Source organism: Podarcis pityusensis (assembly GCF_964106645.2).
Source record: "Podarcis pityusensis genome assembly, chromosome: 6".
NCBI lineage: Eukaryota > Metazoa > Chordata > Lepidosauria > Squamata > Lacertidae > Podarcis > Podarcis pityusensis.
Window position 1 is genome coordinate 8,664,672 of NC_138030.1, and position 12,819 is coordinate 8,677,490.

General features: G+C 45.6%; 1 protein-coding gene across 1 annotated transcript in view; it reads right to left on the minus strand.

Moving 5' to 3' along the window:
* SLC17A9 (solute carrier family 17 member 9) overlaps window positions 1-12,819 on the minus strand; it is a gene marked incomplete at its 5' end in the record, with an annotated part of 47,986 nt that overhangs the window by 12,105 nt on the left and 23,062 nt on the right. The window contains 7 exons of the mRNA XM_081011387.1: window positions 133-167; window positions 2,438-2,525; window positions 5,481-5,577; window positions 8,000-8,096; window positions 8,819-8,949; window positions 9,958-10,057; window positions 11,845-11,984. Of these exons, the coding sequence (XP_080867513.1) occupies window positions 133-167; window positions 2,438-2,525; window positions 5,481-5,577; window positions 8,000-8,096; window positions 8,819-8,949; window positions 9,958-10,057; window positions 11,845-11,984 (688 nt within the window). The remainder of the gene's footprint in view (window positions 1-132; window positions 168-2,437; window positions 2,526-5,480; window positions 5,578-7,999; window positions 8,097-8,818; window positions 8,950-9,957; window positions 10,058-11,844; window positions 11,985-12,819) is intronic.

Consider the following 12,819-nt stretch of genomic DNA (forward strand, 5'->3'; position numbering starts at 1 on the left):
TGAATTCCTTCCTCCGTCTTCTGTACCACCTTGACTGTAACGCAAAGAACAGACCTTGCAGATCTCCTAGCACAAGGAAACGTGTTCCTGTCATGCCAACCTGTTTGCACATTCATGGTCTTTTTCTCTCACCTGCATGAACTTACGGACGGTGATTGCTTTATATCCTGGAAGGAGAAAGAAAGAGTGTCAGAAAGTCTGGAGCAGTTTAAAGAGCCGAGCGCAGCAGCTGTCCTTAAATATCCAAAGGGCTGTTACACAGAAGTTTCTGCAGTGCAAGGGCCGCATTGCATAGTTCAGCCTGGACGCTGAGGTCCAGCTCCGAGGGCCTTCCGGCGGTTCCCTCACTGTGAGAAGTGAGGTTACAGGGAACCAGGCAGAGGGCCTTCTCGGTAGTGGCGCCCGCCCTGTGGAACGCCCTCCTGTCAGATGTCAAGGAAATAAACAACTACTGGACTTTTAGAAGACATCTGAAGGCAGCCCTGTTTAGGGAAGTTTTTAATGTTTGAAGTTTTATTCTGTTTTTAGTGTTGTGTTGGGAGACACCCAGAGTGGGTGGGGTATAAACAATAAAATACTACTACTTCTTTTTCTTCTTCTTATTATTATTAGCAACTTTTCAGGGGCAGGACCGGAGGCAAAAGTGGGTGGAGATTGGATTAGAAGTTTCAAGACGTGTCTTCGCTTATTATAAAACCAAAACACCCTAAAAGAGCAATACAGTGGACGCTCGGGTTGCGAACGTGATCCGTGCGGGATGCACATTTGCAACCTGCAGCTGCGCACGTGTGGGTTGCGATTTGGAGCTTCTGCGCATGTGCAAAGCGCGATTTAGCGCTTCTGCGCATCTGCCAAAACCCAGAAGTAACCCATTCTGGTACTTCCGGGTTTCGGTGTTCCATAACCCGAAAAAACAGAACCTGAAGCATCTGTAACCTGAGGTATGACTGTACAATTGTGGCAGACAATGAAAAATTGACGATAGGTTTCTACTTGCCTCTCCTACGAGACCCCATCTCTGGCGATGGGCTATATTCTCAATGGCTGCGCTCGTTTCTCTCTGGTCGGAGACAGAGGGTGGCGCTTGGGGGGGAATTGTCATCGCGCCACTCCTTGGTGTGTGGAGTACCTCAGGGTGCGATTCTCTCCCCGATGCTTTTTAACATCTTTATGCGCCCCCTCGCCCAGCTTGTCCGGAGTTTTGGGCTGGGTTGCTATCAGTATGCCGATGACACCCAACTCTATCTGTTGATGGATGGCCACCCTGACTCGGCCCCAGACACACTGACCAGATGTCTGGAAGCTGTGGCTGGATGGTTACGTGGGAGCCGGTTGAAGTTAAATCCTTCGAAGACAGAGGTCCTCTGGCTGGGACGGGACGATATGGGATTGAGGGGGCAACTCCCATCTCTTGCGGGGGTGCCATTAGTGCCAGCATCGTCCGTTAAGAGTTTGGGTGTAATCTTCGATACCTCCCTCTTTATGGAGGCGCAGATTACAGCTATAACAAAGGCGGCATTTTTTCATCTCCGCCAAGCTAAGCAATTGGCTCCTTATCTCTCTTGCCCTGACCTAGCCACTGTGATCCACGCGACGGTCACCTCCAGACTGGATTATTGTAACTCGCTCTACGTGGGGCTTGAGACTGACCCAGAAACTCCAGCGGGTGCAGAATGTCGCGGCGAGATTCCTTATGGGGTCTTCGCTGCGTGATCACATTCATCCGGTACTATACCAACTGCACTGGCTCCCGGTGGAGTACAGGATCAGGTTTAAGGTGCTGGTTTTAACCTTTAAAGCCCTATACGGCCTAGGACCCTCGTACCTACGGGACTGCCTCTCCTGGTATGTCCCACAGAGGAACTTACGGTCTGCAAATAAAAACATCCTGAAGATCCCAGGACACAGAGAGGTTAGGCTGGCCTCAACTAGAGCCAGGGCTTTCTCGGCCGCGGCTCCAATCTGGAGGAACGCTCTGTCACAAGAGACTAGGGCCCTGCAGGACCTAACATCTTTCCGCAGGGCCTGCAAGACATAGCTGTTCCACCAGGCCTTTGGTCAGGGCACAGCCTGACCCCCTCCTCTGGCAATCTGCACAGAATTTTGCTTAATGGTTGCCACCAATTTGATTTTAATTAATTTTTATAATGAAATGTTTTTAGAACGTTGGATTATTTTGATTGTTGTTAGCCGCCCTGAGCCCAGCTTCGGTTGGGGAGGGCGGGATATAAATAAAATTTATTATTATTATTTATTATTATTCTTCCTGGCAAGAGTCCTGTGCTTTTTAAGAGGCACGCAAGCCCACAACAAGCAGAAGTTCTGCAGGTGACGCTTTGGAATAAAAGCTACACCTGTTGGATTTTCATCCATGCCCCTGCCCAACCGCCAGCATGGAGAGATGAAAGAGGGAAAACATCCCAAGGGATTAAGTTACCTTGATTGATAAACTGGTCGGAAAGAAATCCGCTGAACAAACTTGTCGGGATCGCCACCAGCCAAGGCACAACATTAAATACCCACCCCTGAAAGGAGAGAGAAGGGAAATGTGAACACAAACAAAAAATGGCCAGCCCACTAACAGAGGCCTTGAGAGTGCAAGAGAATATGGATCAAGATCTGGCCCTGAATCAGGCATCTTTGAATGTTTACAAGAACATGGCCTGATCCTGCATGGCCCCTGTGTCGGAAGCCTCTTGGGGTCGTGTGGTGCTGGCACAACAAGCAAACAGCCTCAGACCAAGTCAATTTCTTTGTCTATTTGGTTCAGCGCTGTCTCATGGCCTTCAACCTTGAGTTCCCATATGATGGTGGACTACAACTCCCATCATTCCCTAGCCAGCTTAGCCATTGCTCAGGGATGATGGGAGCTGAAGCCCAACAATATCAGGGGACCCTGGGTTGAAGAATGTCCCATCTTTTAAAAATTTAATTTAACTTCTATACCACTTAATATATTTTAAAAATATGTGTGTACAGAAAAGCGGAAGCAACAACAAATAGCATCAACAAAAGTATTATAGGAATACACGGTTACATATGAATATGTCATATTACTATCAAGTGAGCAATATATAAAAATCAGGGTCAATTCACTTTCCTTTCTGGCACACCCTCCCTCTCAGCCTCTGGGTTCTCAGCCAGGGTCCAAACAAACTCTCAGCTCAGCCGCCAAAGAGTTCCTGGACCGTTACCTCAGGCAGCAAAATGTCTTCAGCTAATCCTGTTTTTAAAAATCATTGCTGATTGAGCACCCGTTTATAGGAAGAATTCATTTGCTGTGTGCACATTTGAACAGAAGGTGGTGCAGTTTTACCACACTGAGTTTTCTGACAGAGGATTAAAATTCACAGCCCCTGTAGTAATACAAGAGGGTTGCCATATTAAAACGAGGACAAAAAGGTTGTTGAGCTTTTTTTGCAAAAAAGAAAAATTGCCAAATTCTGGACACATGGCAGCCCTAATTATACAATTATTAAGTAACAGCAGAGTGCAGACAACAGGACATTTGGAACAAATGTTTTCCAGAGTTCTTTGTGAGCATGAGCCTAGTGTGATGTACACTTATCCAATTCTGGACACTTCTTTGAAAGCACCATGTGTGCACTAGCGCAACCGTAAGAACATGTGGTTTGCAGTTATTTTAAAAGATGCAAACCTCCTCTTCTTGCAGCGCAGCTTTAGAGACCACCCGAACCCTTAAATCCCAGCTTGATCACAGAGAGATCATCACTGGTTGTACCCCTGAGTTGGTAAGGCTCATATGACAGAGCCTTCCGTGTCCGACCCTCTGGAATGCTCTTCCAAGAGATTCAGCACGGAATGTCTCTACACAGTCCTTTAGACATTTGCTGAAAACTTCTCTGTGCCACCAAAGTATACACAGACCATTTTGGATAAACACGCCCTGTAATAGTTGATCTGTTTTACTTTATTGGCAAAAAAAATTAATCAAAGCTTTTTTTTAAAATGATACAAGAAGATAGCAAACCTAATCTATATAAAAACAAAAGCCTAAAAAGAGAGCAAGAAAGGAAAAAAATAAGCAGTTTCTACTGCTATAAATGGCTTTGATTTTTTTCATGTGGGTATACAGGTGTGGTTTTTTATAAATAAATGGCTAAATAAATAAGACGCATAAGCAAAAAGAACACCACCTTAGAGATTTTGCAGAAAATAGGAATTATTATTAATTCAGAGTATTGGTTGCTTCCCATGTAAAGTGTCTCGAAGCGACTTACAGTTAGCGTAGGGGAAACTCTTTTAATTGCTGCTAAGGACATATCTCTTGGCCCCAAAGGTCATGCGTGTCCCTTGAAATTTGCTTTTATGTTTGGGCCAGCTGTTCCCCTACCTGGAGCCCAGGGTCTGGGCAGCGACTGGGACAAGCGAGGGCAAAGATCTACCTCTGCGAGTCCCACCCCTGCCCAGCACATTCTGGACGGCATCATGTGACATGTCACATGGCCAGGCCCCCTCAATGTGGGAGGGGGGCAAGTCGCCACCCCTGCCAATCATCAACATTTCTCTGATCTAATTACTAAATGAAAAATCAAGGCCTTGAGACAAAGTGTGATGGCCTGGGATTCAGACTCGGAGGCTGAACCTGAGGGATCCGAGCCTGCACAGGAGTCCCCGCCTCCAGAACCAGCTGAGCCGGGGCTGGGGCATGAGCCTGAAGGGTCCTCACCTGTGCTGGGTCCTCAGGTGCAGGCTCCAGCTAAGTCTGCTCTGGCTCCTGAGGTGATGGAGGACCCATTGCCTGCAGGTGCTCCACTCTCAGCCCCGTCAGAGGAAGCTGAGGTTGCCTCTGGGTCCGGTAACCCTCCAGCCTCTCCTGAGCTGCAGAGGCTCAGGGCAGAGAGGCGGAGGGAACTAAGGAGGAGTGCTCGCCTCCAGGCCAGGAGAGGCGAGCCTCGGGGCAGATAAAAGCTGGCCACCCCCAGTCCCAAGTTGCAGGAGCAACATTGTTGGTTGCTAGTTCCTGCCTGGACCCTGTCCTGCTTTCCTGCTTGAGCTCCTGACCCGCCCTAGCTCCCTGCTTGCATGCCTGTTCCAACTCCCTGCATGCTTCATCTGACTCCCTGCCCTGCACCCAGCGTCAGCTACTACAGACTGCCTGCCCGTTGCACCTTTGACCACGGACCGGACTTGGACCTCGCCTCTCGGGTAACCCACGGAACCAGCACACAAAGGTTGCCTTAATGCAACAGTGACAGGGAACCTATGCTCTTCCAGATGTTTCTAGACTACAACTCCCATCATCCCCGACCTCTGGGCATCAGCTGGGGCTGGTGGGAGTTGAGTTCAACCATATCTGGAGGCCACAGGTTCAATCCAATCCTGCTTTTAAAGGGGCAGGCAGGAGTTGCCACTTGCGATTCCTACTGACAGCTGAAAGCTCTGTTTATGCTTCTGGGAGCCATTCACAACCCCTCGACTGTCCTTCTCTTTCCTTCTTATCCACAATGCCAGCTTACTTTGGAATCAGGAAAAGTCTCCTTGAAGAAAGTCGGAAGCCAGGAGAGGAGGGTGAAAAAGGAGCCGGCCGCACACAGTTGAGCTGTGATCACTGCCCTGGGAGGAGATATACAGGAGAAGCCACAGTTAGATGTGGTGGATCATTAGGGTATGCACAAAACTAACAATAACAATAACAATATCAATAACAATATTGTTTTATTTATACCCCGCCCTCCCTGGCCAGAGCTGGGCTCAGGGCAGCTAACACCAGTAAAATTACAATAAAAACATAACAGGGGAGGGAAAAAACCAACAATTTAAAATACAGGTTAAAAATACAATTTAAAATGCAGCCTCATTTTAATAATAGCCCATAAATCAAAACCATAAGGGGAGGGAAACATAAGGGTCAGACTGAGTCCACACCAAAGGCCAGGCGGAACAGCTCTGTCTTGCAGGCCCTGCGGAAAGATGTCAAGTCCCGCAGGGCTCTAGTCTCTTGTGACAGAGCGTTCCACCAAGTCGGGGCCAGTACTGAAAAGGCCCTGGCCCTAGTTGAGACCAATCTAACCACCTTGCCACCTGGGACCTCCAAAATGTTGTCATTTGCGGACCTTAAGGTCCTCCACGGGGCATACCAGGAGAGGCGGTCCCATAGGTACATGGGTCCTAGGCCGCATAGGGCTTTAAAGGTCAAAACCAGCACCTTAAAACTGACCCTGTACTCCACCATGACCCTGTACTCCACTGGGAATCGTAGCATTGTGAAGGGAATAGCAGTCTCCTAGTAATTCCTGGCCCCCGTAGCAAACTATAGTTTCCAGATTATTAAACCTGACCCTGTACTCCACCGGGAGCCAGTGCAGTTGGTAAAGCACTGGATGAATGTGATCCTGGAGGAAAGACCCCGTAAGGAGCCTCGCCGTAGCATTCTGCACCAGCTGGAGTTTCTGGATCAGCTTCAAGGGCATACACATACACGTTTTCAAGGAAACTGAGCAAGCACTATAGCTGGCAGCTCAGGCGCAGAGCATGTGCAGAACAGGGATGGGGAAACTTTGGCCCTCTGGCTGTTGCTGGACAACTACTCCCATCACCCCTGACCACATGGGGCTGAGGCTCCTGGGGAGTCCAACAATACCTGAAAGGTCCAAGGCTCTCTACCCTGATTTGGAAGGTCTCAGGTTTAGTCCCTAGTATCTCCACTTGAAGAAGACTCAGGTACAGTGGAAGACCTCTCCCTGAGACCCTGGAGGTTACCGGTACCTGCCAGCCAAAATAGATGACATGGGACTTGCTTAGAAGGACAAATAGCGAAATGGGATAAAAGCAGGGATGTTGGAGGATTCTGATGGAATAAGATGTCCGCTTTTTTGTTCTATGTCCAGAAAGGAAATCAGTCTGGCAAACATGATTGATATTCACTGTTGTTGGTGCCTTCGGTCCACAAACAATATGCAATTGATTATTCCAACCCCCCCCCCCCAACTGTTTGAATTACGTTTCATTTGCACTGGAATGAATCGGGTGGGGTAACATAATGACAATGTAATTTGAGTACAGGGGAACGTTGGTTCTCGAACTTAATCCATTCTGAAAGTCCGTTCCGACTCCCGAAACGTTCGAAAACCAATTGGCACCGGCGCCCCAGAAACAATAGCTGACAGCTATTGGACGTTTTGCTTCCAAAAAATATTCGAAAACTGGAACACTCACTTCCGGGTTTTCAGTGTTTGGGAGCTGATTTGTTTGTCAACTAAGCCGTTTGGGAACCAAGGTTCCACTGTAATTAATCATGTAATTTCATCATAGTGGAAAGTGAGTCAAATAACGGTATTTGACAGAAGATGAACTGAAGTGGCAGGGAAACATTGCTGCATGTGACAAATGCAGGATGGAAAGGGTAACAACATCTTTTTACCCCCTGGGTATAAGGCAGCTGCTGATGTATTGTGAACTATGGGGTGGATGTGGGGTTTACTGCGGAAAGCAGAGGGAGACAGACAAACAGCAAGCTACCATGAGGGCTAGAAACTTACTTTTAAAGAAACTGAAAGCAGAGCCAGCTGAGCACCAGTCACGGCCAGAATGGAAAAAGAAGTAAAAATGATTTGTAGGTGGAATAAATGCAAACGTAAGCCCTGATCATATATCTCAAAGCATAGAGGCACCAGTTGACTCTACTCCAGGTATCCCCAACCTGCGGCCCTCCAGATGTTTTAGCCTACAACTCCCATGATCCCTAGCTAACATGACCAATGATCAGGGATAATGGGAATTGTAGTCCAAAACATCTGGAGGGCCGAAGGTTGGGGATGCCTGCTCTACTCCGCTTGACTTCTGCTTCTTTGCTGGCATATCTGGAGAACTCTTCGCATGGTCAGGAACCCCACTTGCATGAAGGGCCCCTGCACATATAGCTGTATCAGCAAAGGTTGGCCTTTATGGCTGCGGCTGATAGCAGCCATGGTGCAAAATATTTGGGGGTCCCAGGCTGACAAAGAACTGGATGGATGAATACATGACAATGACTTACCATACAGGGGCCTTTTTGAATATCTGTTTCCAAGGCACTTTGGTCTGTTTGGATAAGGAGAGGCCCTTTGCTAAGTCTTCCAAAGGGATGATGAGTTCTGCGTAAAGCAAAGAAGACATATCTAAACCCAGGGTTTAATAATATCCAGAATCAATGCATGCGGGGGCTGAAATGGACATATATAACATCTAAACATTCTCCCTATCTATTAGCATTAACAGAGAACTATCTTTTAACAAGGGACGCGGGTGGCACTGTGGGTTAAACCACAGAGCCTAGGACTTGCCGATCAGAAGGTTGGCGGTTTGAATCCCCGCAATGGGGTGAGCTCCCATTGCTTGGTCCCTGCTCCTGGCAACCTAGCAGTTCGAAAGCACGTCAAAGTGCAAGTAGATAAATAGGAACCGCTCCGGCGGGAAGGTAAACGGCATTTTTGTGTGCTGCTCTGGTTCGCCAGAAGCGGCTTAGTCATGCTGGCCACATGACCCGGAAGCTGTACGCCAGCTCCCTCAGCCAATAAAGCGAGAGGAGCGCCGCAACTCCAGAGTCGGTCACGACTGGACCTAATGGTCAGGGGTCCCTTTACCTTTACCTTATCTTTTAACAAGAACCTAATTCAAACCTGCCTTGTCATAATGCTGGCTTCTTTCAAGACATTTTCTGGCAATTGCAAAGCTTCTTTTGCTCATCCTTCCCACAATCCCTTATTCACACCCTGTGCCAAATGCCACTTTAGTCCACAATGGGGTCCACAAAAGCACACTTCCGGTTTCCAAAGATCAGCTGGGAGGGAGGGCTTGCACTGAAAGTGTCATTTACCCTTTCCATTCACGAGGTATTTGCGCATGCAGTAAACCCACAGCAACGTCAGGGTCCCCGAGAAGTAGAAGACGCTCTTCCAGCCATACCAGTCAAGGAGCAGGGACCCGGCGGCCCCCATCACCAGCGTCCTGGAAGGGGGAGGGAGAATTAGGACGACAGGAGGGGAAATGGGAGTTTCTGCTAACCTGGCAAGGACTTTCCCCACCTGCCTGACCCCACCCTCCGGACTTCAAAAGAGGGCTGTTTCCTCTGCGAGAGTCATGGGGGTGGGTAGAGTGAATTCTGCGAATTCAGCAGTGCTGTTTGTTTTGAACTGTTAATATTGTTTCATGGATCATGAGTGCTGTAATGCTTTGCCAGTTTTATTGTGTTTTTAATATTCTGTTGGGAGCCACCCAGAGTGGATGGGGAAACCGAACCAGATGGGAGGGGTATAAATAAGAAATAATAATAATAATAATTTTTGATGGATTTTTCAGAGCTAGCCGACCTGACCGGAAGAGTCCGTGATCAGAAGGAGGAGGAGCACCAGGAAGAATGGAAGAATTTCAAAGACTATTTACTTAAATATGCTAAGATAAATTGAATAGAAATGCTTGCAAAGAAATAGATAGGCTAAGGATTTAAATATATGAAGTTATAGAATACTATGTTTAAAGTAAAGATGAAAAGAAACAAAGATGTTAAGAGGATTAAGTAAATTTTACGAGATTTTGTTTTGGAAAACCGTTACAATGATATATAATGAAATTCAGTCAAGGGAATTTGAGGAAGTCACTTAACAATGTCATTAAGATTGGAATAATTACAGTTATGATGCATGTTTGTTTGTTAGTTTAAAATTTTGGAAAATTTATTTAATAATTTGAAAAAAATATTAATTTTTTTTATTATAATATGACTTTTCTTGCGGTTGAGCTGTTTAGCCTCTTTTTTATTTTACTGTCAGGCTGCAAAAAAACAGACTTGGAGAGGCGGGAAAAGAAGCATGAGTAGTTCAGTCAGTAGAGTAAGTCTCAGGTTTGAGACCCAAATTGGACAAAAGATTCCTGCACTGCAGGGGGTTGGACTAGATGACCCTAAGGGTCCCCTTCCCATTCTACGACTCTACTAGTAGAATTTATCTTGTAACTTACCCAAACTGAGATCCTGTCCCAACCGTGCTGTATGTGAATGCCCTTTCGTTCTCCCTCACTTTCCGGGAAAACAGGCTTGCCAAGGCAGGAAAGTAAACCCCTAATAAAAGGTCGAGAAGGAGGAAATTCCATTATAATCAGCAACAGGTTTGATGCAGGTCCTGTGAACGCTACACAGCTCCTCTTTGCCACTGATTGCCTAAGAAATTTGTCTCTCTTTTTTAATTCCACACCCAACAGAGTACAGTGGACGCTCGGGTTGCGAATGTGATCCGTGCGGGATGCATGCGCGGGTTACAATTCGGGACTTCTGCGCATGTGCAAAGCGCGATTTAGCGCTTCTGCGCATGCGCGACTGCCGAAACCCGGAAGTAACCCATTCCGGTACTTCCGGGTTTCAGCAGTCCGCAACCTGAAAAAGACACAACCTGACGTATGACTGTAATTGCGCTGTTTGTCAACATTCTGTTGCTGGCACCTTTCCCTCCCAAACCTTGGATATTGTGAGCACTGCCTGTCCAAACGTTTGCCAGGAGGGGCAAGAAGGGCTTTTTTCTCCACATGCATCTTTGGATAAAGGTTCACACATGCTGTGTGGGATGTGATACATAAGTAGCAGTCAAGTACAACATTCCTTGTTTTCCTTGAGTGGACATGCAGGGGAATGTTTGGTCCAGCCAGTCAAAAACTTCTTGTTTCCTCCTGGCTGGGACGTACTTCCTCTGCATGTGACTAGAGGTGGACGTGACCTTACCAGTCCAGATAACAAAAGGACAAGGCACGCAGCACTCTCTTTCTTTTTGACTTCCCCCATCGTTGGAGCAGCTTTTAGCTAGAGATGCTCTGTTGACTTTCAGCCAACAGAGGACACTGGGATTATCCCCATATCGGAGAGCTCCACATGTATATACTTTGTAACTAACTCTGCCTTCTGGGATCCAACTGTGAACAGAATGTGAGTAAACTACTTTTATACTTTACACAAGATTGTGGTGTGTTTATTTTTTTAAGAGGCATATAACGGAACTTACCAGAAACCTAATAGTGAGAGGCGTACACAAGCCTGCAACCAGCTACCTGCTGCGCTTTTATAAGGGGAATGTGAAATTCTGCTAAGTAGGGCGATTCATAAAAAACTTTTTTTAAAAATCAGTTAATATCTTTGCCCTCCTCCAAGAAAATAGCTGTTTACTTGGCCGTTTTCCAATAATAATAATAATAATAATAATAATAATAATAATAATAATAATTTATTATTTATACCCCGCCCATGTGGCTGGGTTTCCCCAGCCACTCTGGGCAGCTTCCATCAGAATATTAAAATACAGTATGTCCTATGTCGTGAAGGCTGAAATTTCAATTCAGTGGAGCAGGGTCAAGATATTAACTGATATGCATGAAATTTCAGATACAGCTATATAATCCCTAGTGTAGTAAAATAAGACCTTTGGAGCAGGCTTTTTTTTTAAAAAAAAAAAAAAGTTTTTTATGAACCGCCCTACTGCTAAGTAAAGCAACTTGCTAGTGCAGGTTAGGAAGGATATTAATGAACAATATATCCTCTCCTGCCTCCCTGAAAATTCCCACAGGCTGCAGTGCGCATGCTGCTTGCAAGCCCTTTTTGGCAAACGGTCACGGGATGATCACAGCAAACGAGCTGCTCAAAGATTTTGGGGATGCCAGGAAAAGCCTGGAACATGATACAAGTGGTTCAGGTGAAGGAGAGAACTGGCGAAACATTTTAGTTAGGTTGCACTTTTTTTGTGGGAGCACCTAAGTAAATTCATTCATTCATTTCCTTCCTTCCTTTTGGATCATGGATTGGCTGAGCTCCCCCAGTCCGTTTCTTGGGAATTTTGGGACAGTCTTGGAAGCAGATCGTCTCACCTTGCAGCAAGCCCATAAGGAACCGGGAGAAAGCGATGAGAACCAGGTGAGCAGAGCTGACATAGGTGAGCAGAGGGGTGATGGCCGTGATGGAGCCCCAGACGGATGCAGAGAGAAGGATAACTTTCTCTCCTCCTATCCTAGAAGGCAGAGAAGAGTCAGGGTACCGGCCCCAGGTCCCAAGTTCCCTACCTTACGCCTATGCAAAGCCCGCAAGCAGGACCTAAGTGCCACAACTGATATTCAGAAGCATGCTGCCTCCAAAAGAAGGATATAGCCTTCAGGCAGGGTGGATAAAAATCAATGATTTAAATAAATAAATAAATAAATCAGGTTTTAAAAAATTAAATCAAATTCTTTAAAAATTTTAATTGGATTTATAAATAAAATGCTTTTGGAGGAAAAAGTTTTCTAAAGATAGTTTTCTATTTAAGTTACATAATAGTCCAAAGGCTATTCATCAGGAAATAAGGATTTATTTTAAGTTTTTCATGTGTGCTAAAACTCAGTCTCAAGTTAGTTTGTTTTTAAAAAGTTGTTTAACCACATCAGTTAACAAACATAGATATATATGCTATAATGCTATTGTTTTAGTTAAATAAGTTGTTTAAATTGTTATTAAGGAAATGATTATTTTTCTCCTTCCAATAAAGTACAGCAGAAAAGTTGTCCAAATATAAAGTTATTAAACCTCACAATAATTTCATAATTATCTGTCTATGTATTTCTAATAGTATAACCAAATCAGTAATTTTTGATATAACTGTATAAAATACTCTGAAAATTTATTATTCAAAATATCTGGTTGTAAATATTAAGATGATACCAGCAAGAATGAATCTTTCTGTAAAAAAAATGATTTAAATCAAGTATTACTGACCAGTGATTTAAATCAATTTGATTTAAATCAAATCCACCCCACCTTCATGGTTAGTAGCCACGGACAGCTGCCACTCAGAATCCAAGTGGCGAAAT